The following is a 27,638-nucleotide window of genomic DNA, read 5'->3' as shown; positions in this document are numbered from 1 at the left end:
CAGCGTCCAGGGTGGCAGAAGGAGAGGTAGGCAGAGAAAAAAGTGGACTGACAACATCACAGAATGGACCAGGAAAGTTTTTGCGGAGACACATGCATTGGCACATGATCGAGACAAGTGGAGGGAACTGGTCATATGTTCAGCAGCACAGTGCCTCTACGACCACACTAGGTCAGGAGACTGATGATGATGACAACTTCCACCTCGAGGATGACAAGTGTTGTGTAATTTTGGGATTTTAGTAGGAAATACAGTGAATTGTTTGGTCATTAAAGTTGGTCTGGTCTATTATTGGTGATATTATTATTATTTCATGTCTATATATTTGAATTCACATCCTTTAACTGATAATACATAAAGCAATTATTGTAAGACTCCAAATAGGTTTGCATTGTTCTTAAACAAAAGTGTCTTGCGAGCCGCGTGAGTCGGTGAAGAAGAAATGTCATAAGTTTAAAAAATACATTGTTCTTTGCATTACACTGTGCAAAAATATTTACAAAAGAAAAGATTTACAAAAGTATTTTAAAGAAATTGTGTATTCACCTGAAGAGCATCCATAATGATAATGCGAAAGCGCTCGAAGGAATAAAGCATGTACATTTTTCTCATCTTCAGTTACATTAACGAATTGTTCTGTGCGTTATCCGACACATAGACGGATTCATTGACTTTCTGTTTTTCTCCATGATCTTGCATTGTTCTGCATATGTTTCATCATTACACGACAACAAATTTGCAAAGCATTGTAAGTCTACAATACAGACCGCGTTCATTTTCCAAGAAAGTGCCTGACGGATTTTTAGGCTCGAGCCGGATGTGTATTTGCAAACGGTGGCACTATGGCTGACTGGGAAGAAGTACGACGCTTGGCAGCAGATTTTCAGCGCGCACAGCTTAGCAGCACAACTCAAAGGTATAATTTTAGCACGGATACAAATATATCATGTGATTGATTGCATATGTGTTTTATGAAGAATATGAATATGCAAACGTATTGATGTTATGTCAGTGCAGCTGGATGCCCGTAAGTATACCTTTACGAACCAATGCAGTCCACAGGGGCTCCGCTCGTATCGCTGCTTACAATTTACCTGTCATACATGTACTATAGAATAACTACAGTACATGTATGACAGGTACTTTGTAAGCAATGGTACGAACAGGGGATGAATTTTCCAGAATGAAAATTTAATGTTTCTGCATAATTCGAGTTAGTCCTACAATGTATGACATAGAACATGTTTTTGTTTTAGTGCTATGTCTTACTATCCAAATAACGGCCTTGTATAGCGTGTTCCGATGTCGGTTGACAACCGAATGAGTAGTCAAAGTTTCAGAAATATTTCACACACTTGGCAGCCTATATCGACACTCTTCCACTAACTTATGTGTAATTAATTAATATACTTACTGTAGCTAGTTCAACACAAAATGTTAAAAGCACATATAAATCATACATTTTTGTTAAGTTCATGTCTTGAGAAGTCAAAATCTGAAAGCCTTTTTAAAAATATATAATTCTTTAAATTTTTAACTAATTTTTAAAGTTTGACCCTGAAAACAAAGTGTCTGCCAAGATGTAGACTTGCAGGTGCATTGGGTAAAAATTCCATTTGTATGCATGAAAATTTTAAATGAAAGTAACAAAATTGTAAATAAAGTCCAAAACACATTTAAATATCTAAATGTATATAAAGGCTGGTAGAACATCAAATATGCCGGAGAGAGTGCAATTTATTCATATAAACTGTTGCAAGATTACAGAATTGGGGATTTAAAGATTGTTGTTGAATGGCATGTGCATTATTGCTTAGGTACTTTTTTCGGGTTACCACTTTAGGCAATTATGACATGTACATGACATAAAATCAAATACCTAACTTTCAAATGTCAGTAAAGAAAACAAATAAATAAAAAACTTCTTATAAAAATGGTTCTGAAGATATTTTAATGTTAAATGCACATGCCATTCAACAACCCCAATTCTGTAATCTTGCAACAGTTTATATGAATAAATTGCACTCTCTCCGGCATATTTGATGTTCTACCAGCCTTTATATCTTGTAACCTGAGGAAAATATAAAAGAAAAACAATTTTCTTTCTCATTAGTAGAATATCCCTGGATTATTATAAAATGTGCATTTTTCACATTAAATTTTTTAGCTGGTTTAATAGCTTATAGCTGAGGAAAACTTAATTATAAGAACCAATCACTGTCAGTACCTTAAATTAAAACTTTTCCATTAAACTGACAATACCATAAAATAATCAATTGGATATAAGCAATATTGCCTCTAAAATCATTTTACATTTTTAAATATAAGTGTACATATATTTTAAAACAAAATAATTAGTTGTTGCACGTACTATTGACAGTGCTGGTACTAAATTTTTCTAATAACATTTCTTTGTAATTTACCAAAGAACACTCTTTCTGAAAAGATTATATTATTAATGGCATTATTTTGATAATTTATTTGGTCTTGATAGGCATTTAAAACAATATATTTGATATATTTTTTGTCATAATAGTCACTTAAAGCAACACATCACTTTTTAGGAATTAATTTAGCATATTATAATTGACTGAAATTGAGAAGAGTTACTGAGTGTGAAAAGTGTGTTATAATTAGATGATTACATGCACACTGGACTTGGGCCAAGTCTTGGCTATAAAAAATATATATACTATTTTTGATGAAATAAAATATATGTTGATCCTTACAGGTGTGGGAGAGGCGGCATACCAGATGCTGCAGCCCATCTTCTGTGTGTGATGTCAAGGCTGCATCGTCGGTGAATAGCAGTTCACAGATGAGTACCTCTGTGACTTTAGTCTTAGCACGGAGATGGATGATGTTGAACAGCTTGCCGTCAGCCCTGGAATGGCTGTACACTCCCTCGCTGCAGTCCATGAAGGTGTACTGGAGAAGCATGGAGAAGAAGATGGCGAATAGCGTTGGCACAAGGACACAGCCTTGTTTAACTCTGCTGATGACTGGGAAGGCCTCCGATGTTGCGTCAATGAAGCACACTGTGGTGTGCATGTACTCGTGGAATGACGTGACGACAGCAAGTATTCGTGGGGGGCAGCTGGTCTTATGCAGGAGTCTTAAGAGTCCACTCCGACTGACCAGGTCCAACGCCTTTGTCAGGTCTATGAAGGCAGTGTAGAGGGGCATCTGCTCCTCACGACCCTTCTCCTGCAGCTGGCGTAGTGAGAAGATCATGTCTACAGTTGACCTGCCAGCTCGAAAGCCACACTGGGACTCTGAGTAGATGCAGGAGGCTAGGATCTGCAAGCTTGCCAAGGCAACATGGGCAAAAGCCTTTCTGACGATGCAGATGCCCCAGTAGTTGTTGCAGTCACTACAGTCTCCTTTGTTTTTGTACAGAGTGACGATGTTGGCATCATGCATGTCATGTGGAATGTGTCTCTGTTCCCAGCAGAGGCAGAGGAGTATGTGTAGGGGCTGGAGCAGTGCTGATTTCCTGCTTTTGAGGACTTCATGTGGAATGCCGTCGCTTCCAGGAGCCTTCCCACAAGCAAGACAATCGATGGCTTTTCCGAGCTCTTCCAGGGTGGGCAGTGTGTCTAGTTCCTTTATGATATGCAGGTCTGGTATGGCGTCCAGGGCAGTATCGTGACGATGTTTTGGGTTGCATACAGCTCAAGATAGTGCTCGACCCATTGCAGTTGTTTCCCCTGGTCTGTGATGACTTTGCCCATCTTGGACTTGAGGGGGTGGTCTTGGAGGTGTGAGGGCCTGTTGCCTTCTTGATACCCTCATACATTCCTCTTGCATCTCCAGTGTCGGCGGGTGGTCTTCTGGGCATTGTTCCTGGCAGCCATGAGGGCTTGTAGTGTTCTGGGGCTAGGTGCAGCCTTGTATGCCAGGAGGGCTTTCCTCTTTGCCTCATTTATGGGCTCCATCTCCTCCCAGCTGGCCTCATACCAGTCGGCATTTTTGCGCACCTTCTTGCCGTAAGCAGTGATGGCTGAATTATACACAGAGTCACAGAGGTGGGACCACTTAAGAGTCAATGGTGTCACTTTGGTGAGAGCTTCCTGCAGTTTGCTGATGAACTGCTGTGTTTTCTCTGGGCTGCTTGCATAGCAGGTGTTGATATGTGGGTGACCCTTCTTCTTGGTGTGGTGCAGCATCTTGGGTATTATTCGCACCTTGCTGGCCACGAGGAATAGTCCATGTTGCAGTCGGCACTGTGGTAGCTGATGGTAAGGAGGACACTCGCAAGTTCCGCACGCCTGGTGATGACGAGGTCTAACTGGTGCCAGTCACGTGAATGTGGGTGTCTCCATGACACCTGGTTGATCTTCCTGTATTTGAAGAAAGTGTTGGTCACACATAGGCTGTGGGAGCAACACATCTCCAGCAGTCACTGACCATTTTTATTGATCTTGCCCCTTCTGTAAAAGCTGAGACAGGTGGACCAGGCCTCATGGTCAGCTCCCACTCTAGCATTGAAGTCTCCTGGTAAGTAGAGGCCTTCATTGTTGGGGATGCTGGATATTGCCTGATCCAGAGCCTAATAGAACTTGCCTTTCTCTTCGTGGGTGGAGCAGAGGGTTGGGGCGTACACGCAGAAGATGTTTAACAGGCCTAAGGATGTTGACAGCCGTAGAGCAAGGATTCTTCCAGTACCTGATGACAGAGGTTCAGTGAAAGCAACTAGCATGTTCTTTACAGCAAAGCCTACACTGTGCTGCCTAGGTTCATCTGAAGGCTTTCCTTGCCAAAAGAAGGTGTAATTGGCTTCCCTGATTGTGTGCTGTCAGCCAGTAGGGTCTCCTCGAGGCAGGCAATGTCATTGTTCAGTCAGGAGAGTTCTTGGTCAATGATGGCAGTCTTCTGTGCATTGTCTATCTGCTGTAGGTCAGCGGTCAATCCATGACACATGGTCCTGATGTTCCAGCTTGCATGGAACTATTATAGTGAAACAAAATTCTCCTGGAAGCTGAAATCCAGAAGAAGAAAATAATTGATGCAAGAAAATTACAATAGCCAAGCTGTCTGTATGCAAGTGTTTTTTTTCTTTTTTCTTTTTTCTAAACTGAATTGTATTTGGTTTGATCTGTTTCTACAAAGCAGGTATCAACTGTGTAGTCTGGGTTAACAAAATAAGTCTAAGTGATTGTAAATGGAATAGGTGAAATCTCATAGGCCAAATCTTTCTCACTGAGGAGATTGAACACCTGTTATTTGATTATAAGTGCCTTATAATTGCACTGATCATTAGACTAATTACATGAATGAGTGATTTGAAACTTTTGCACACTTTGATCTATTTTACTTTAAATCCTTCTTGGATATTTGGAACACTTGCATTTTACCATATACCATGGTTTAAAAAAATAGTGCATGGATATTGCTCTTGTCTATATCAGAGCCATCATTTTAATGCATAGATATTGAACTTATCTGTATCCATCCCTTTTAATGTATCTTTTATTTCTTAGAGTAACGAGAACTCGATTTTAATAGTTATCAGACCAGATGTTTTTGAAGTGTCATGTGCAAGATATACCTTCCCATTTGATCAGTTATCGAACTGTGCTTTTCCAGTGTGTTCACACCTTCTTTGACACATGCAGGGTTCCCAAGTGGCTGAGTGGTCTAAAGCATTCACCTTTATGGATCATTGTCATCTCACCTCTGTCTGTATGGGTTCGAGTCTTGGGTTCAGCCAATGTGAGTCTGTGAGAACGCTTGCCAGTAGCTTCTCATGGGTCGGTGGTTCTTTATAATGGCCTCCATGTATAGCCTATCTTGAGCTGAAAATTGGTGTTAAACCCTACAACAACAGCAACAACACCAATTGCAAGTCTGAAAATGATTTGAATTGGCTAACAGGAAGTAAATAATAAATAAGGGTCTGTTTTTAATCAAGAAAACAGAATAGCTAGGAATCATTAAATAGACTACCATGGGCTCCCCTCAAAAAGGGGCATTATTACTGTCAGTAATGCACATGGTGTTGCAGTGGTTGAAGGAAAACTTATTTGGTAATGAGAAAAATTTTAATTTTATTATTTGATTCCTTCTTGTTGCAATTGTAGTTGCAGTATAAACAGCAACACAGTAATCATAAATCTCAATTGTCTTAGATTTTCACTCATTTGTAATGATAATAAACATTTTGCAATGACTGTGTCTGCTGACATTTATTTTGGAAACATATGGTAATAACAAGGATTTTTTTATAGTAAACTTTTATAAGTTTACCATAAATTTAAAGAGTTTTGCCAGTTGATTGATTCATTGGGATTATTTTTTATTTTATTTGTTGATTTGGACCCCATTGTTCCTGGCTACCCTCTATGATACTTTTATTACACAGTAAATGAACTGACTCCTTGAAACTCATTTTTGCATGATATGCTATATGAATTGGATATATATATATATATATATATATATATATGTGTGTGTTTGTGTGTGTGTGTGTGTGTGTATATATATATAACATCATCAAGTCACTTTATTTTACAGACTATCTGAGAGAAATTTAATTGAAATTGTGACCAAACTTGTGGAATTGAGACTTGTTGAGGTGATCTACACACTAGATGGAAAGGAATACCTCACTCCACAGGAGCTTACCAAAGAAATTAAAGAAGAACTCTTTGTCCATGGAGGTAATTTAATTTTAAGCAGATAATATTATTTAAATTGTAGTGTACTAGTCACCGATTGAAAAGATGTCTGATTCTAATCTCTGGAAAGATATCATCATTGCTTAGAAAATTTATATAACCCAGGCAATTCAGAGTCTAGATTTTGTCCCTATCATGTTCCGAGTGAGTTGCTTATATCTCCTTTTTGGTGAGAACAACTCAGTTTCTGTTCTTGATCAGTTTAAAGAGAGTATCTGTCTACCCACCTCACTGACAAATTCAGCTGTGCAGCAGGATACAGATGTACCTAGGAATTATATTTATTTACTATGTTAGCCTTTATAAGAGGTATTGTACATAAAATCAACCGTTGCTATGGATATATAGAACTATATTCTTACTAGTTACAAAAAATATAATTGCATGGTTCCCCTGCATCTGTACTGTTGAGAGTGTTAGTATAATTTATCAAAAGTGGTAACCTGATATTGTTTCAAGAGAAATTAATTTTGTCTGCATAACTGTAGAAACAAAGAACCAGTCTGTTGGCAAATACTAGCTTTTAGGTAATGTGCAGTTCATGAATACTCAGTTCTTGACAGTAACTTGAACGATTGATAAGACTTCTTGCAATAGATAATTCCCGAATGACGTCATCAGGAGCCATATTTGTGGTATGATGGCAGATTTACTATTGATTTTATATGTTGGTCGGAATAAATTCACTGAATCTCAGGATACTGTTACACAAATACATACATAAACAGAACGCAAATCATGCATTCTGTTAGTAGCTATATTTTTAATCTATATGTTGATTTTGCCTCAGTGTGCCTTGTTAAAAGTGGCCATTTTTGGTGGTCACAGTTATGAGAAACTCCCAAGTTGCCCATCATCTGGGTAAAATGGGCAGAATATCATCTGCTAGTGAGAAAAATGATGGTGCAAATGACAAAGTAGGTCATTCAGTTGTGAAACTTTCAGAACAGATGAGACTTTCTTATTTTTTTAACAACAAAACATTGTTCTATATCTGTTAGTGTCAAGAAAAGTTACGAAATTCCAATCCAGATAATAGAAGTATGATATTACAGAATTGGTATGTCATGCACGTTGAATATTCAGAAGATTTGTAGGTATGTTCCTTTTGAGTTTTTCATTCGAATTAAAGAAAGCAAGTAAACATTTATGATCTCTTGTGTTATATTTCTTTGCTTGTTTGAAATTTTATGTGTCCTTCATATTAGCAGTTAAAGGACAGTGTCCCTTGCCCATAGAATCCAAAATAGTAGTTTAAATGAGAAATATATCTCCACATTTATTCCCGAGTTTAATGAAAATTTTTCCATAAGAAAGAATTTCTATTGTCCACTAAGATTTATTTCAATAAGGTTCATTTGTGTTTCAAAACTGTGGTGATTATTCAGAGATTATCATTTCCTTTTGTTGGAACTGAAAATAATATTTTATCATTTTTCAGGGAGAATTAATCTTGTGGAATTACAACAGGAGTTGAATGTTGATTTTAGCCACATAGAAACAAAAGTTAACGACATTGTAAAACATGATCGAAATCTCACACTTGTGCTGGGACAGCTGATTGATAAGTAAGTGCATAATCAAATTCTTATGTAGTCATGTCATCATTTTACTCCCTGTATTATCTGTACTAAAGAAGGAGGCATTGAATAGAATTTTCAGACCAGGGGTGAAATGCCTTTGGTTGTTAAAACTGAAGTTGAAATGTTAAAATCAGAGAGTGAACCTTTAGATTGTAAAGAGTGAAAAAAGAAGTGACAACTTTCCACAATTACTAGAGTATATCTTAAAATATATTTTAAAAAGACTTTATCCTACCTATTGTTATGCTTCTGTCATCATAAACTAAGAAACAGAAAGAAGTGAAACCAACAACAGGGATGGAACCTTCCGGTTTTAGTGAAAATTCAATTTTTTTAAATGCAGATGATTTTGGTTTTTTTGTTGAAATTTCAGGTGGACTTTAATCATTTTTTAAAATTTTAAATCTGAATATTTTTTCTTGGATATAATTTGAGTGGGAGAGAAAATAACAATGCACTACATATTGGAAGTTAACCATTTCATGGGAAATTTTCATGGTTTCATTATTTCTTTGTGCATTTTGTTGCAGTTTTGATTTAGGTCTTACCCCACCCACCCACCCCCGATCTTCTGCAATGATTTCATGGTTTCTGCAGAATTTAAATTTGTTGAAAGAGGAAAATGTATGGAGATCACTAAATTTAACCAGTCAGTAAAAAAAATTGTTTTCAAGTGGAACTGGTTGGAAAAAAAAAGATGACAGTAAGGAGTCTATTTTCAGAATATATTAGAACCTGGACCTGGTGCATGAGCTGCAAAGACAAAATTACTTATGGATCAACTAGCAAATAGGCATTTTTTAACCATGCTAAAATGAAAAAGCACAGACAGGGAAGATCAGATTTAAACATGTAGAAACTTCAGTTTTTTAATCACTTTCATCTGTGCAGATGGCAATGATCACCTCACTGCAGATGTCCCAGGCATGTATGTTTGTGTGATCTGCTTTTTAATGTAGCTGTAAAAAAAATTCAGTCATATCACTATGAAGTCTCCAGTTTAGCACTTTATGGTATTGTCTAGCACTGTGGCATCATGCTGCAGACATGTAGCGTAATGTCTGATCCAGTCACAATATCCTGACAATGGGCCAACCAATCCGAACACTAACCTCTTTCCTGCTGAGTGTCTCGCAAGGCAGGTGTTAGTACCATTTTTATGTCTTTGGTATGACTTGGCTGGAATTTAAACCCGTGACGTCTTACATCCAAGGCACATACTCTAACCACATAGGCTACCAGAGTGTTCCCAGGATCCCCAGACAATGTATGGGTTGGCTCCTAATGTGCCAGTAGTATCGACCACAACTAATACTCCATCAGAAAAGGCATCAACAGTAAAATTCATTAACATTCAAGATTGAAAATCTCATCAAGACTCTTTGATCTGCTCATTTCAGAACAAAGTTTACCTTTGTGCATTGGTCCAAAATTAACAAGTCTAGCTCAAGAACTTACAAGAGATCACAAATCACTTTCAGAACTGTTGTTAGATTGAAAAAGTGATGTATAAGGTGAAACATATGAACAGATATAATACTTGTATAAGGATGCAATATCTATATTCATGCACATAAGTGAACAGTTTTCAAATCAATAATTATAACAATAGTTAAGCTTTTCTTGCATATTTTGTTGATTTAGAAATTATTATGCATGTTTTCAGTTACTTGTAAAATTGCACACTACACATGCATTACAGATGCATGGAGGTAGCCCTGAGTGGCCGAGTGGTCTAAAGCGCTCTCCGTTAAAGATCATTAACATCTCACCTCTGTCTGCGTGGGTTTGAGTATAGGATTCAGCCAATGTGGGTATGTGAGAAAGCTTGCCAGTAGCTTCTCGTGGGTCGGTGGTTCTTCCCAGGGTTTTTCCGGGTTCTTCCTCCACCAAGAATACTGGCCGCCATGCATAGTCTATCGTGTGCTGAAAAATGGCATTAAACCCAACAACAACAACAACAACAGATGCATGGAACATTTTCAGGGTTTATTTTGAGGCTGGTTCATCCCAGCAACAAGTTTGGTAGAATTCAGCAATTAATTTCCCATGAATACAAAGTGAAAATTTAAAAGGAACTTACAGTATTGTGAATTATATTCCAATAACCTAAATGTTCTATAACAAGTCCAAAAGTATAGAATATTCCAAGAATCTTGAATGTACTGATGTAACAATAGCTCTGATGTATCACAATTATATAACCCAAAATGTATTTTAATGAGTCCTCAATAATCCCCAAGCAGTGTTTTAGTCCAAAAGTTAATGAACACTTTGTAATTCCATTGAATAATTTAAATATAAAATTATATTCAAATCATAACTGAATACAGCCAAAAGTGATTCCACAAACTGATATTATAAAAGGAATAAATAATTGCCCAATCAGTCCCTTTTATACAGACTGTTACTTTAACTATGACAACAAAATACCCATGATGTGGGTCATTTTCCCTTCAAATTCATAAACAAGATCACTTCCATGACATATCCAACTGGTAAACAAGGTCATGCCTTGAACTTCACTTCAAGTAAACATGACAAAAGTCAGGTAGACAGTAGAATTATTCACAGAAAAACCAAGGTCCTTAACTCATATCCAAGTAAATATGTTGTTTACAAATGATCATTTTCTTAAGTATAATCTAGAATTATGGACAAAACTTAGCTATGTAATACATTGTTTACAAATGACCCTTGCAATCTACAACCATGGGCAAAAGTTCAATACACAATATAGATACACATAACACTATACACAAATAGTTACATTCATGTGTTTATTTTACTTGCTATCTGCCTAAACATGTTCATTTGAATTTAAAAAATTGGTGTGTGATGCCATCTAAATGTACAAAAGTTTCAATAATTCTGATTTTGTATGAGTGCAAAAGCATGTACATATATGTACTACCTACCTCAACCTCAGTTCATGCTAGAATCATCAGACTAGATGAATGTCTGTATCTCTATTAGTACCACACCCTTACAAGTAAAAAAGGTTACTGTAAGTTAATTTTACATTTTAATGGTTCAATTAATCTTATGCATTTTAGCTTATGACCAAATCAGTTTCTGCACTCTGTATATTTACTGTAACAGTTATACCTAGGTTCATTAAACTTGGTGAGTCATGCTTCTTGATTAGTACAGCACTCTTATCTTGAAAGTAGGTCACAGTAACTCATATTTCATGCTGTACTGACTAGAGGTGCGTGTTATTACTGGTGTTCTTGTGTTCCATATTTTTCTGGTGTTGTACCACAGTACTTTTTCACCATACTGGTATGTTGGTAGTTTCTGTCAGTAAGAAATGTACAGAAATTTATGAAGAATGTTCTGACAACTTTAATGATATTAACGGCATGTTTTCATCTTTATGACGACATAGTTTCAAACATTATCCTTTTTGTAAACAAATGTTGTGTCTGTCACAAATTAATGGTAAAATATTTCAAATATATTTATATTCATTATCCTTTAATCAAATCTTTGACATGCTTCATATATGCCAATGTGGTGGCCAAATAGAATATTGTGGAACATATTTAGGACAAATCCAACTTTCAGAAAAATGTCTGACCCCATCCTACCCCACATAGCATGTTTTAGTTCTTTACCAGCATATATGAATGGTGTTGTTGTGGGGTTTAACGCCATTTTTCAGCACATGATAAGCTATACATGACGGCCAGTATTAATGGTGGAGAAGAACCCACATTGGTTAAATCCGAGACTCGAACCAACGCAGACAGAGGTGAGATGGCAGTGATCCGTATCGGAGAGCACTTTAGACCACTCGGGGCCCCCATATATGAATGAGTTAATTTTATGTATTCCTTTGTAAGACTGTGATTCATCCTATGATTTAAAATTAGCACACTTTTTTTTCTGTCTGAACTTTGTGTAACTTCTTAAGTTCATTAAATATGTCTCATTTGTTGGGTGTGTTTTATGTTTACTCACCCTCTGATAAATATATTGACTGGGTGTTGGTATCCCACTCCAAGTTTCCCTGCCTTTTATATAAATAGTGTAATTAAAATTTTTTAGATTTCAGCATCAATACTTCCTATTTTTTCAATAGGTTCACTTACATCAGTATGATTACTTGAACAATGTCAGCTGTAGTGTAAGCTTAATCATCCCACTTAGTTACAGCTTTTAGATTACAACATATACAATAATAAACATACACAAAGCAATTTCATCTAGTATAAGGTAATATCCATTTAATTGGGATGAGGGTCGGCAGGGCTATGATTTTCTTTTCAGCTGAAATATTATTTCTTTTATAACCTTAAGATAGTTCATAATTTTCCCAAAAATATTGTGGCTAGAATATGATGTTATTTTGCTTCATATCAGAACAAGATATTTCTTCCCACTATTTACAGAGGGAAATTAACAAAATGTGTCAGGCCCTAGAACATTAAATTGTTGGTCCATATTATAATTAAGGTATACTGTGGTGCATTTCAAAATACCATAGTACATAATTTTTCTTTGTACCCAGCTGTAGTACAGACTTTGGTTGCTTTTTGTGTTTAAAGTTTATTACTCTGTTTATGCATTGTAGCATTTTGTATCAAACTAGACGATTAGTTTAGGTCACATTTTTGCATTAGTTAGCTCATGACCAGAGGTTTTTTTTTACCTCCTGTGTACATACTGTTATTTTACCCAGAACTGTGATCATAGATGGTTGCAGGTAGGGATTTTCGATGTATTAATATTTTTTTTCTTAATGTACACAAGCAGTGAAAAATCAGTACAAAACAATACTTACTCTATACTTATTACTTTAAATTAATTTTCAGCAATCATCAGTAATTATTGGTTGCTTACCTTTTTATTCTTTAAATTGAGTATTCGTCTGAGACAACCATCGCAGGCACATGCATTTATTTATGCCAGTAACAGAGATCTTTTGACAACACCTACTAACCTACTACAGAGAAACTTCATGCAAAAGTGGCTATTAAAAGATCTGTAAAGTACTAATTGGAAACACAAATTGACTAATTCAGTTGTTTTAAATCTGCCCCCCCCCCCCCCATTCCATGCTGATTTATCCAGATAATGGATATCACTGTAAAGAAGACACTTCACATTCATCCCCATGTATGTTTTAGGAATTTACTGATAATTTAATAACCACTATTACACAAGGTTCACTGTTCATATCTTGTAATGTATTGAATATGAGGGCCAGATTTCCGGTGTGTCACACTGTGAAACATGGTAAAATCAATTCTGATTGATGGTTATTATTTGTTCAAGTAAAGAATAAGACAATAATCACCACTTAGAACTAAGTGTTGCTTATTCACAGTTATCCAAACTCGGTAGAAATAGATATAAAGCAACAGAGAAACTTCACACCAAAATGGCTATTAAATAATTTGTAAAGTGCTCAAATTGTACATGGGGAACAAATTTGGAATTTCTCATTTTGCACTGAAATTTATAATCAGTGACTGAAAATGATGGCATTAAAAATATATTAGCACAGAATCTCCAAGGGGTCAGATTCTAAACCGCATGAATTATAATAACCTTATTAATATGTAGAAGGGGAGTGAGTACATTTTCATTTTCACTTACAGAAAGGAGTGTCTGTGTCAGTGGTAGATGTTTTGCATTTGCAGAAGGTGCAGTGTAAAGGATTTGGTTGTTAATCATCTCTGCTCAAATAATTGGACTTGTCCTAGATAATATTTTCCTTGCACAAGGAAATTGTACTTTTTCTTTTGTTTGAAGATAACACTTTAATGCCTCCCAAATAAGAGTGCTAACAGCTTGTCTGTTTGGAAGTGAGGTTTTTTTTAAACCATGTCAAGGATGAGAATGACATATAAACAAATGATAAGTTGATGTTTGTCTTGAATTTGCATTAAATACAACAAGTATTTCAACACATATAAAATGGCACCACCATATCACTGACAAACCTTCTAAACATGAAAAAACCATTAAGTTGATATGTGTATTGATAATGTATTGTGTCCTAGGCTGCATATCAAGAATCAAATCAGCATGCTGCATGTGTGTATTGTTTCACCCATAATGTTGGTGATGGTGGGGAGTAAGTAGGTCACTGTAACTGACCCATGTCATGCTTTACTGAGTGTGCACAGTTTTTGTTTTCACTATTCATGCTTTCATCCATTTCTTTTAGTACCTGCACAAAAAGCTATCACTGTAACCCACAGTGGGTTAGGTTAAATATTGCATTTAAGTTATAGCATGCGTGTGCATTCTGTCCTGTCAAGAATTATAAACTTGATTATGGAACGCGTCTTGATCATCGCTGCTCACTAATTTCATTTGTAGATCATTATGGCCATATTTTTTACTTCACTGACTTGTGTTTAAATTAGTGTCATGTGCATTTCTGTAATGATAGAATTGAAGATAATAGGCTTTCACAACAAAAGAACCTCAGACCTATATTTCATGCTTCAGTATTTCCAGCAGGGTTGTGCTATCTACCAGTACAAAACCAGATTTTATTGTTATATATGGTAATCAATCAATCACATGAATGCATGGTTCATCACTTGTGATGAGTGGAGAAAATGATGTTGTAAACAATACTTTAGATTAAGAAAATGTGATATATTTTGACCTTTCTAGGAGCTGCATTTGTAATGGACAGTATCACAAGTCAACACCATTCCACACAGCATCACTGAATTTATCCTACCTGTATCTCAGTAAAAACTTATCTGGTCAGCATCATTAAATGTAGCTAAAAGTACCTGATTTGTTTCCCATGAAGTATTTAAATTGAATTGAGTTACAGCTAGGATAAAGTTGCGAAGCTGTGTGGAACAAACTGTAATATCATCCCATTACAATATTGTCACTGTCAGTCACCAACCTAATCCACACACAATCAACATCTTTTGATCAGAGTTCACTTATAAAGTAAATATTTCAAGTCTTTTCATGCACTGCATAAAATCCAGGTGCTCAACATGATCATAAAATTGGAAAAAAATCAATAACCTGAAGACAGAAAGATCATACAAGTGACAAAATTACCACAGATTACCCCCATGATCCATTCTGATGTAGGACCCTGTAAATTATATGCTAAAAGAGACAAGGTAAGTAACTTCCAAATACTTTGTTCCACACATGACCCATGATCCTCTTCTGCTAATTCCATCTTTAGAGGCACACAACCATAATCAATGGCTTGTTTTACTCCTGAGATATGTTTCTGTTCATCAAGCAGCTGTGAACTTTTCTGCGTTGCACTAAACTGAACTTACAGGCTCCAAAATTTACAAATGCGTGAATTGTGCCTGCTGAGGCAAACTTAAACTCATGTGCAGCGTGCTCTATTTACTGAGCAATACGGTGTTTCTGACTTGACGATACATTCCTTCATAATTCTGATAACAGTGGTAGATGCAAAAGTAAGTTCCTGCTTTCCATTAACTTGATTCAACTTTAGGAATCCTGTTCAGTGGAAGAATTATACATTTGTCATCTTAAGTCCACACATTGAATACAAGATACACTCATTTTCAAAACATCCCGACTATGTGGTCTGTAGGAAACTACAGGCAAGCTTTCTCACGTATCCATGTTGATTGAGCAAAGACTCGCTTAGACATTGGTGAGATGTGTGTGTGATCTGTAAAGTCTAGCTCCTTAGACCACTCATCTGCATTGAGCCTTCACCATTTGGACTTGAAAGGGAGAAAGTAAGAGCTGAATGGGAAGAAGTGGGAGCAAAGCAATATATTTGTGTACATGCTTTGGTTTTCTTATTTGAACTGTGTCTGCTATTTCTCATTATGCATATTTGCATTTCACATTATTTTTTATGGGATACTTTATATTTAAGCAGACAATTTCCTTGTGTTGAATGTATATTATAAAATCATGTATCATATTCATATGCTTTGTATTCATACGTAAAAGCGTGTATACTTGGGTGGAGAGATATGCAGTGTATTCATACTTAAAAGAGTATATACTTGGATGGAGAGATATGCAGTCATGTGACTTCAAAAGACAGCAGAAACAATACATTGTATACTATTCATTTGAACTGATAGGAATACCTAAATTACAGTATTCAATTTATTAATTTAAAATTGGTAAAAATACTTGTCAGCTGCTGCTAAAGATATTTTTAAAAAATCTTCATTAGAAAATGGCAGTCAGGAGCATTTCTAAACTAATTTGAAATGAACCCTATAATGTGTTATTGAGAATACATGGACATTTGTTTTCAAGCCAGTGTTCATCCATTCAAACCAGAATATTCACTGATTTTATGGATGATAACCCAACTTTGCAACTCTATATTTAGGGTTTGATTCAAAATTTAATGCGAGTCTTTTTGACAATCAATTTTTGGTGAAGTTTTAAGAATAGAAAAATAACATTGATTGTTTTAGTACCAATTGCTTAAACTACTTGTTTCTATTTGTAATTACAATGATGTAATTTACCAGTAGCTACTCTATCAGAATTAATTACAGTAGTTTTTAATGTGCTGAAGTGCAGTCTTATGGCCAGAATGTTAAGTGTAGAGACTAAGATCACATGCAGCATAAGTAAGGGACTGAACATAGACTAATATCAAAACTTTGACATTTAATATCATTGTTTTTGATTAAATATTACCCTAGATATTCATTGACAAGGAACTGAAGCATTGAGGTTGATATATGAATGAATTCCAACTGAATAAGTGCACACTGCAAAGAACAAATACATGTATGACACCATGCATGCCCTGTGGATTCATCTATTTTTAGAAACGGGTTTTCATAATTTGACCATTTACTCTTTTTAGCTTCAGCACATAAGTCTGTATATAGTATTGCAAATTTATGCTTTTCTATTTTATCTAAGTTCATGTACTCCTAATAATGTCATGCATTGTTTAGATATTATTTGCTTCACTGCATTCATTATTTTCACAAACTGAGTGATGTAAGAACCCCCACCCTCGACCATATAGCGTCTCTTGAATTCCACATGATTTGACAGAATTTTGGCATGAAGGGTTGTCTGTTTATACAAATCATTAGTGGTGAAATGATTTACTGATTGAAATGGGATGAAGCCTGGTTAGGATTGGATTTTAGCAAAGACACTGCAAGCAATTTTGGGAAGGAAATTTTTTATTTATAATGTAATTGAATGATGAATGAATCTGACACATACTCATGCACATAAAAGTCCAACAATGGATTGAAGAGAATGATAGGCACCAAGTTAACAGCTGATACAAGATGATATTATTTCTATTAACTGGAACAAATCAGAAACATGTAACTTACACAAGTAATCAAACAAGAATCAGTGCCTGGAATTTTAAACTAATACAATTGATAAATGGATCTATGACCGCGGATAATCATTTTATAGAATTTAAACACAATATGAAAAGTGTTTCATCAATTCATTCACATCTGTAGTGATGATGAATTATTGATTTCACTTATATAGTGATATGGGATATTGATTTAACAATGAAACTTGTGTATTTCATGGCATATATATATATATATATATATATATATATATATATATATATATATATATATATATATATATATTCAGCATCACTATAAATGTGAAAATAATATAATATGAAATATATATATATATATATATATATATATATATATATATATTATTTTCATGTTTATAGTGATCCTGAATTATTGATTTCACTCATGGTGATATGGAATGTTGATTTAACAACGAAACTTGTGTATTTCATAGCATCCATTTGATGAACATGAAGTATTTCTGGTTACACAGCTCTTGATTGGTCAAGGAGCCAGCATGCACCATGCGTGGCTTGCCCCTCCCATTTGCCGAAGGATATCTCAAGTCTCCTTATTCCCTGCAGACCCATTGGTCCTGAAGTTTTGGTACCTGACCATGAGCAAACCACTATAATCCTCTGTGCCAACTTTACCATTAGCAATATCACACAGGTTACACAATACACGACAGGGTTCTACAACTCCCATTCCAAAATTAGGTAAAAAATATAACCAAACTCTTTATTTTGAAATACTAAAGGACAAAAATAAACCACCCTTGGGTAACACTATATGCAGTAAATGCACCCCAAGTATGTTTTTATTTATATATATTGCAAGGACATAATAATAAACAAACTTCCATGACACTGATATATTGATGCATCAGTGATTTTGCCATTTGGATACACTAATCGATCATAAAGGTGTAGACTCTATAGAAAATGATCAAAATGACAGACACCTTATAAAAGTTTCTCATAATTTTAAGTGACCATGAATAACTATTGTCTTTGTTTATGTATATCATTATATAGTGTATCATATATTATGTATTGTGATAAAAGGCACATGCATATAATTTTATCTTTACAATCAGTGCTGATTAACTATCAAATATAGCCACCTTTAAATGATTTGTTATGAAAATCCATGAGTTAGAATTTGATCAAATAATACATTTGACATGAATGGCTTGACAGGCTGTTTTAAATTGTGCAATTGATGCCCATTTGCCATCAGATATGGCAGCTGTTTCTAAAAATAGAAAAAAAAACTTGTATAACATATCCTAAGAAACTGTTTATCAGACTTTGATCAAATTTGACAAAAAGTGTCCTACATTAAGGCCTTTAAGGCCTTTAAAATCTATACAAATGATCCTGTTCACCTATCGGATATGGCTGCCATTACTGAAAGTGAACGTGCACAACTTTATCTAAAAAAATTGCTGAACAGAACTTGACCAACTTGGAAACAAAACATAATATTAGGCAAATGATGCTGATGTGCCATCTAATATGGATGCAGAGAAGAACTTGAGAAACCACAAAACAATTGTTTTCATAACATGTACAATCAAAAGTACTAGAAGACATTTCAATACAAAGCATCTGATTGACCTCATGAATTCAGCTGTTTGGCAAATGTCAGTCAGATCAGTAACTAGCAGTCCACTTGGGTCTCATGTTACTGTAGGATAAAGTTATAAAATTGGAGCCAGCATTTTGTGAAACAACATTGGCCAAAGTTTTCAAGTTTTAGGTACTGTAACAGTTCTCATATACATACTTGATTTCTTTGTGATGTTTAGAATATTCATATAACTTCTGAAATACACATTTTAACATGCATGCATTAGGAACATGGGACTCAGGTTCACGAAATTACTTACACACCTCATAACAACAGAATAATTTAAACTATTTTTTTTTTGTGTAGGAGCTATCTGGATTGCCTTGCAGAAGAAGTGAATGACAAACTACAGGAACAAGGTCATGTGACTATAGGAGAGCTTTCCAGGTTCTATGACTTGCCTGCAGATTTTCTATCAGAGGTAATATGAATAACGAATATTTTAGGGAAGTTCAATTTTTATTCTGATCATTAAAGTTAAGAAATTTACTGCCTAAGATATGCAAGGTCCATGATAGAGTATAATGGGTCATTTTGCATGGTTTAACTTTTTAAAAATTCAGAATCTGTTCACAAATTGCACCAATATAACCTGGCATGGAATTACATGTTCAGAATGGCACAGTGTATAGGAAATTTATAATTGCAAAAATTAAACATACAAATTTGTGAAAATCTGAGAATATGTAAATCTAAACATCAAAACAGCAAAGGGCAGGAAATATAGCATAAAGTGTGCAAGAGGTTGAATTGTAGAATATAAGCAAATATTTAAGTTACAACTTTTGTTTCAGGGTCCATTTTCAGATGTGCGATTGCTGGATTTTGGCAGATTTCTATTTTGAAAAATCTAGCAAATGTTCAACAATTGTGGATTATATCTTCAAACCCTACCTTTACTTCTTCATTAAATCTCTCATTTATTCAGAAATTTCCTCTATTTTTAAATGGTTATGGTAGAGGGGGAATCCACCCCTAAATTTTCAGTTCTAGAACAGATGCTGTTGTTTTACATTTTCTGTTTAAAAAATGATATAAAATTTAAAACATAAAATCATTACTGTAACAGAGGCCACTCCAATGAACCCCTTTATTATTTATATCACTGCCCCCACTTATAATGCCTGTATGGTTTTGAATCCCAACAAAGTTTGTTGGTACTTATTTCACCTGATTTATGTTCCAGGCTGTTGAGAAACATATATAATACAGTTTCACATCACAAAGTACCTTGTTTTTAGCTCTGTTGGTTATTGACCAGAAAGGCTTGTAGGATGGCCTGTTGTCTGTCATCTGTCAGCTATTGTCTGTCTGTTACCACAAGTTTGTTATTACTGCTCCTCCCAAACTACTTGGAGGACTCATCATAAATAAAAACATTGCTGCTCAGACATTTAGTATGGCCATGATAGCAGCATCCTAAAATGTCCTCATGAATGGATGGTCATATCAACATGTTTTATGGGGTTTCACTGAAAGACTTTTTATGGTGTCTTGTTAGTCCTGAATTAAATAGTGCCACTCTGATGTCCAAGAAAGTCATATCAATATGGGGGTTTCACCAGAAAACTTCTCATGTTTTATTGGTCCTTTGTGAACACTGTGCCAAGGAAGTGGTCATCCTGTTTGTTACTCCTCCAGTTTGGATGGTCATATATAAATGAATCTATTTGGACATCTAATATGGCTGCTACATGGGCCGTCTTGCTATTCTTTCAGAATGGATTGTCAAATCAAAATGGGGTTTTCAACAAAATATTTCTATGATGTCTAGCTGCACTAAAATGAAAATGGTACTGTTTGGAAATGAAATATGGCTACCATAGTGGCTATCTTGAGTTTTGTTTCGGTACTCTTCCAAAATGGATGGTCATATCAACATGGAATTTTCAATAACAGGCTTCTTACATTGTCTAGTTGGTCTTAAAAAAAATAGTGCCAATCTGACTTCCAGTATCGCTGCCATGGATGGTCATGTTGGTATCTGGTTTTGATTTAAAGTATTATAATGATGTCTAGTTTGTCCCAGAAAAAACATCTGATATAGCCACCAGTTGAAAATCTTAAAACTCAAGTATGTCAGAGATGGTTTCAGCACCCAGCTGTTCTAAAAGAAATAATGTTCTTGTCTTGAATTTCTGGAAATACATTTTGGATAGTAAAGTGTCAGTCTGGTTTAGAATCCTACCATTAGATCAGCCCTTGTTGGCTCCTTGGTGTGTCCTTGGGCAGGGAACTTTACTCTGATTGCCTTGGTACTAAATACATACATGTGTTGCTGTGCTTTGAAACGCCAGACTAAATCAAAACACTTCAAGTGACTCTTGTTGTGTTTTGTGACAGAATTTTTTGGAACAGACATCAAAAAAGGTGGCCTCACTTGAGATATCGTTCATTTTTGTGACATCTTTTTTGGAACATGTCAGTAAAATGTTGTCTAACATATGAAATGGATCACTTTTGTGACATCATTTTTGGAACATATCAGTAGATTGTGGTCTAACATATGACATGCATCACTTTTGTGACTTTTTTTGGAACATGTCAGTAAAATGTGGTCTAACATATGAAATGGATCACTTTTGTGACATCATTTTTGGAACATATCAGTAGATTGTGGTCTAACATATGAAATGGATCACTTCTGTGACTTTTTTTTTGGAACATATCAGTAAAATGTGGTCTAACATATGACATGGATCACTTTTGTGACTTTTTTTGGAACACGTCAGTAAAATGTGGTCTAACATATGACATGGATCACTTTTGTGACTTTTTTTGGAACATGTCAGTAAAATGTGGTCTAACATATGACATGGATCACTTCTGTGACTTTTTTTGGAACATGTCAGTAAAATGTGGTCTAACATATGACATGGATCACTTCTGTGACTTTTTTGGAACATGTCAGTAAAATGTGGTCTAACATATGACATGGATCACTTTTGTGACTTTTTTTGGAACATGTCAGTAAAATGTGGTCTAACATATGACATAGATCACTTTTGTGACTTTTTTTGGAACATGTCAGTAAAATGTGGTCTAACATATGACATGGATCACTTCTGTGAACAGTATGATAACAAAGAAACACCATATTTTTATGAAAATTATATACCTTTTTTAGAATATGCATAGTTTCTTTAATGTGTTTTTAATAGCTGTAATATTTGAATACAGTGGACCTTTCACCTTTACAGTTGTTGAAGATACCTAAAATTGTGTCATTCATTGTCTGAATTATTTATTTTTACAAATTGGGACAGAAATGACTATCAACTATTTTAATTTCAGAATATCCATTTGAGAGTTGGCTCTATCATCATTGGACAGGTAGATAGCTATGACAAGAATGTGATCTTCACTGATGCCTATGTGACCCGAATGAGAGCCAAGATAAGAGGTGGCTTTAGAGCCATCACAAGGTCAGGTCTAACATGCAAAATTTTAAAAACAAAAAGTGCACTGATAAATTTTACTAAGTTGGGAAATTCTGTGAATTCATTTTTTTTTTCATGAGCATCAATTTGCATTGTTTTTAATGACCTATTTATTCATGGTAATATTCATATGTATCTGACATGAACTGCTTCCACAGCAGATACCTTTCTTTACTGGGTATTTAAACCGTCAAATCTATGAATATTGGTACCCCATGAATAAAAAATAATTCCCTTGCAACAGTGACTTCACAGGACTCAGAAATGGGCAAACTTTGTTTTTCCTAATGTGGGGTTCATACGCAGGTTGCTAGTTAAAACATGTATTGGATAACAATGGAAAGATCCAGAACCTAGAGCTTGAAAAACTATTTTTCTTCTCAGTGGTTTTTTTGGAAAGCATTTAAGCTTTGCAGAACAAATTATGACTGTTTCTTATATAATCATGAAACAAATATAGTGTTATCAAATTAAAGTCAAACCTGTTGCTAATGGCCTGTAATGGGAAAAGATAAGACTTGCTGCTGCACACAGGTGACTGTTGTACACAGGCCCACCTTTTCTTCTTATTGCTATTATCAGCAGTAGTAGTAGTATCATCAAGAACATTTTGAGTACAATTGACAATGAAATCACTGTTATGGGTATATGTTGTTTGCCCCCAAATTTACATTCCAAAAAAGTTTACTGTATTCTGCTTACTTAGTCTATCCTATTAATGAAATCATCACGGACTTAAAAATGTACACTGATCTTAGTTTCTTTCTGCAATAGAAACAATATCTTGGTTAATCAGTTGCTCATCTGTCCAAGATCAAAAGACAGTTGGCTTATTTGAAAAGATTGTGATGAACAGACAGTGAAAAGAAACTATTGCTATTCATTGTGACCCATGATCTGAAATTTCATCTGCCTTTACAAACATGGTTTTAATAGTGAATGAGCTCTGACCCACAAAGGCAGAATGTTTTCTTCAGAGATAACAATTTTACTTAACAGGCAAATGCATAAAGATATCTCACTATACCTGTCATACTGGCACAAAAGGTAGTTTCTATTTCTGCTGTGATAACACAGATTACTTTGCCAGCCATCCAGCAATGAATTGCTTTGACCCAGTACCCTAATGGATAAAAACTTCCTTTCGATTTTGACATATTGACATTTTTGAGATACACAGTTAGCTGGACTGGAGTTATGAACACATGCGAGATAAGAAACATTTGCACATCGATTAACATCATATTCCTTTATGTAAACAATGCCTTCCTCGTAAAGCAAAACTTCAGTTTGCGCAGATTAAACAGTCAGTGTAGATATGCTCCATGTTACGGCTGGGAGAAACCATTTGTTGGTTAAGAAACACCTGTTTGCTGACTGCTAAAGGCAAGTGACTGTTACATACAGGACATTTATATAGGAAATTTGCTGAGGGGGGATCAGAATGGCCGTTGTGAAAAGGTGACCGCCGAGTACATTGACTGTTAAATCAGGTTTGACTCTACTTACATAAAAAGTAATTTTTTCAATCCTTTTTGATGAACACACACCATTCTGATATTTGGAAATGGCTGATATTACAAAATAGTATGCATCTTGTAAGCTGGAATCTGGCTGATTATGTATTGATCATAATTAAATTAAAAGAGAAGCATCATTATCCCCTTGATTTACTCATTTATTTTTATCTCTCTGTCACACATACATAACACACATTCAAACACATGTTAATCCAGCAATAGGTAATGGATCTAAATTCTAAAACTATTTTGCACATCTACAGACATGCCTCCAGTTAGTTTCTAAAGTTTGAAGTCTATGTTGGAGGTGTTAAGTGACATGTATCAACAACACTTGTGTGCATGGATGCATGCGCATGCTGCATGCAGATTCACACACATACATGCACAAACACTCACAGATGTCCAGATTTTATGTCTATTTACATTCCTATGTGTATATGATTGTGTTTTTCATGTCTACTAACTTTAGCTCATGATTTATCACATAACTTACTTGAGCAATCTTAGTGCACATGAACTCCATGATTTCCACCATTACTTTACAGTAATCAAGATAAGCAGATGACATTTTGCCCTGGTCAACCTAGCTACAGGTAGAGATGCTGCAATCTCGTCTTGAGTGAAAAAAAACTAATTAATTTGTAAAGTTGTCCTCTCATTATTGTTTATAACATGAAATTTAATTCTTTATCTAAATTAAATGGAATAATATATTATTATCTTTTACTGTCTCGTTTAGTAACAATATACAATATTTGTATCATTGTGCAAGCTATCTTCAGGACATAGAACACACTGCATCGCCACTACACCACTCCCTTGATCACTCGCATCCTGATAACTTGCAAACCCACTTATAATGCGGGATTAGGTGTGGGTCCCATTTTTTAAGCATGAAAATACCCCAAAAATTGATCCCTATTTGTTGAACTTGAAGAAAATTGTGATCAAGATTGGTAATGGAAACTTTGACGTATTGCTCGTTTTATCGTCAAAAACGGTAGATAGGACCTGGAAATTTTAATCAACACTATGAAATATCAAATTTAAAAATAGGTCATACAATTTTTTACATTTTCTTTCCAAACAACGTTCCTAGTACACTGCAATTAACGATATGTAAGGAAATTTTGATCAATGAAAATGTCACTTATGCCGAGTGGAGGCAGTACTTTAATAAAAAAATATAAATGAAATAACTATTTTTTTAACTATTGAAATTTGTGTTATAGTTCTATCTTTTAGTTGCTTTTAAGTGTAATCATCATAAATTCAATGTGTCCTTTTGTAATTAAACATAAAATACATCAATCTACCATAACAGCTATGCCTGCAAGCATTTCTCTGAGAACCTAATTAAGTGCTGAGCATGTTTTGATAACTGACTTCCAAAAGTATTTGTTGTATTGTTCCAGTGAATTAAAAGCTGGCCTCCTTTGTATTATAATGTTTATTATGTCTTTTGAATCAAATAAAGGAGGTGGAATAAAAGAAAAGTTAAAATGCATGAAAATCTTACAAACTTAAAATCTAGCAGCCCTAGTCCTACAGTGTAAGACATAGCACATGTTGGTTTTGTTTTAGTGCTATGTCTTACTATCCAAATAATGGCCTTGTATAGCGTGTTATGATGTCGTTGACATCGGAAGGAGTAGTCAAAATTTCAGGAATATCTCACACATTTGGCAGCCTATATCAACACACTTCCACTTATTTATGTGTAATTAATATACTTACTGTGCTGTCTTTATCCTAGCAGAATGAAAATATGACACTAGCAAATGGATGCATTTTCATGTTCTGTTGACATTAGGGAAAATTCTAGGAATTCGTTGGACCAGTGACCTTGCAATTCTAAAGCCTTTTTTTTAGAGTCAACTTCTAGCATTCTTTGCATTATCACTAGTACAAGACCCACCCTGACGATGCCTTCACAGATCTCATGTTAGACAAGAACTATGCTGCAGCTAGTCTGACTTTGCCTGTTCTTTATGGTGGATAAAGATATTTTGCATACCACTTAGAAGCTTGTTGACAATATAGTAACCACTTGGCATCTCTGGCAATTTTTCAGGCATGCAGACAAGGCCAGCAGTATACATCCTGCCTTGACCATGCAAAACTCCCATTGGATTGCCTCTGCTGTTTTGTGGTAGGATAAAGGTATTGCAGAGGCAGGCTGCCCAAGTACTGTCCCTCCATCTCTCTGCACAGCAACCATTGCCTTATATCATTACAGTGATTCACCCTCAATGACATGATGACTGGAGACAAGGAGATATGGGAAAGTTTGCTGCACTTGATCCCAATCCTATAGATGAAGACAATCTGTTAATCAGTTTTGGAGGCAATCATATTGAGAGGATAGGAAACAAAATGGCGATCAAACTGTCTCATTGGGGCTTTGGTTCTCACTTTGCCGACCCATTCCCCTTTCATTCTCTCCATTCCTGATAGAAGTACCATTGGACTTGGTAAAGGACACAGTTTTGTAGCAAGAGATCCAGATGCTCATGGAGATGTAGACAGTGGAGATTCTTTTGGAATCTACAGTCTCTGGAGTTTTCTGCAAAGCCTTTTTTGGTTAGGACAGCCAGTGCCATTCAGGATGGAGATGGCAAGATCAGTCCACCTCTCCATCCATCCAAATGAATTTTCCATCTTTCTTGATCTGACAGATACACATTCCTATACATCGGTCCATATGGAAATTAGTAGTTCTATCAGTTTTATGCTCTCTTCCGGCTTGAACACCAGTCCATGGGTCTTTATGAAACTACTCCATGGTATCATATTCCTGATCCGTATGACTTCATCTATTTCCTCAGTATATTTGGACAACATCCTCCAGAAACATATGATTAGTTCCTTTCTAGTCAAAGGAAAGAACGATCTCATTTCTGTTTTACATCATCTTGGTTTTCTGATCAATTGGGAAGTCCCATCTTTGTCCATTCCATCAGTTCATCTATCTTGGTATGGTTTTTCTCACCTACCTCAACCTGGTGTGTCTTTCTTACCGCTGGATGTTCTGAATCCATTTCCATCCAAAAATGGATCTCAACCAGGAAGTTTCTACAGCCCCTCAGATTATTTTTTGTAACAGCTGATCATATCCTGGTGGGTTGCCTCTACATGCGTCCTTTGTAGATGACCTTTCTGTCTTAGGGGCATCCCTCTTCCATGCAGCTTGATTACAGGATTGGTGTAATAAGTGAGATATCATCATTCCTGGACCAGTTTTGCAACTAATGTTGGCTCAAGACAGGAATATCCCTCAAACAGATGCTCCCAGATGTGACCTGTATTCAGGTGCAAGCACTTGTGGTTGAAGAATCCATCTTTTACTGGACTTCACCACTGACAACTACAGTGGGGTCCCAAGGACACAAGTTTCCACATTAATCTCTTGGGGATGAAAGCTATCATCAAGCCTTTCAATTTTAGAGCGACCATCTTCAGAAAAATA

At 35.5% G+C, this 27,638-nt stretch overlaps 1 protein-coding gene across 1 annotated transcript in view; it reads left to right on the top strand.

The window, feature by feature from the left end:
* Nucleotides 1-810: 810 nt before the first annotated feature.
* The window catches only part of LOC149796468 (E3 UFM1-protein ligase 1-like), a 99,819-nt gene continuing 72,991 nt past the window's right edge, over nucleotides 811-27,638 (top strand). Inside the window, exons 1-5 of the mRNA XM_089961172.1 lie at nucleotides 811-916; nucleotides 6,517-6,662; nucleotides 8,122-8,248; nucleotides 19,513-19,627; nucleotides 22,501-22,631. Of these exons, the coding sequence (XP_089817298.1) occupies nucleotides 843-916; nucleotides 6,517-6,662; nucleotides 8,122-8,248; nucleotides 19,513-19,627; nucleotides 22,501-22,631 (593 nt within the window). The 5' untranslated portion in view covers nucleotides 811-842. The remainder of the gene's footprint in view (nucleotides 917-6,516; nucleotides 6,663-8,121; nucleotides 8,249-19,512; nucleotides 19,628-22,500; nucleotides 22,632-27,638) is intronic.

This window comes from Sinohyriopsis cumingii, chromosome 6 (assembly GCF_028554795.1).
Source record: "Sinohyriopsis cumingii isolate HCF-2022 chromosome 6, ASM2855479v2, whole genome shotgun sequence".
In the NCBI taxonomy this organism is placed as follows: Eukaryota; Metazoa; Mollusca; class Bivalvia; order Unionida; family Unionidae; genus Sinohyriopsis; species Sinohyriopsis cumingii.
Note: the sequence above shows the minus strand (reverse complement) of the source record. Positions and strands in the feature narration are given on the sequence as shown.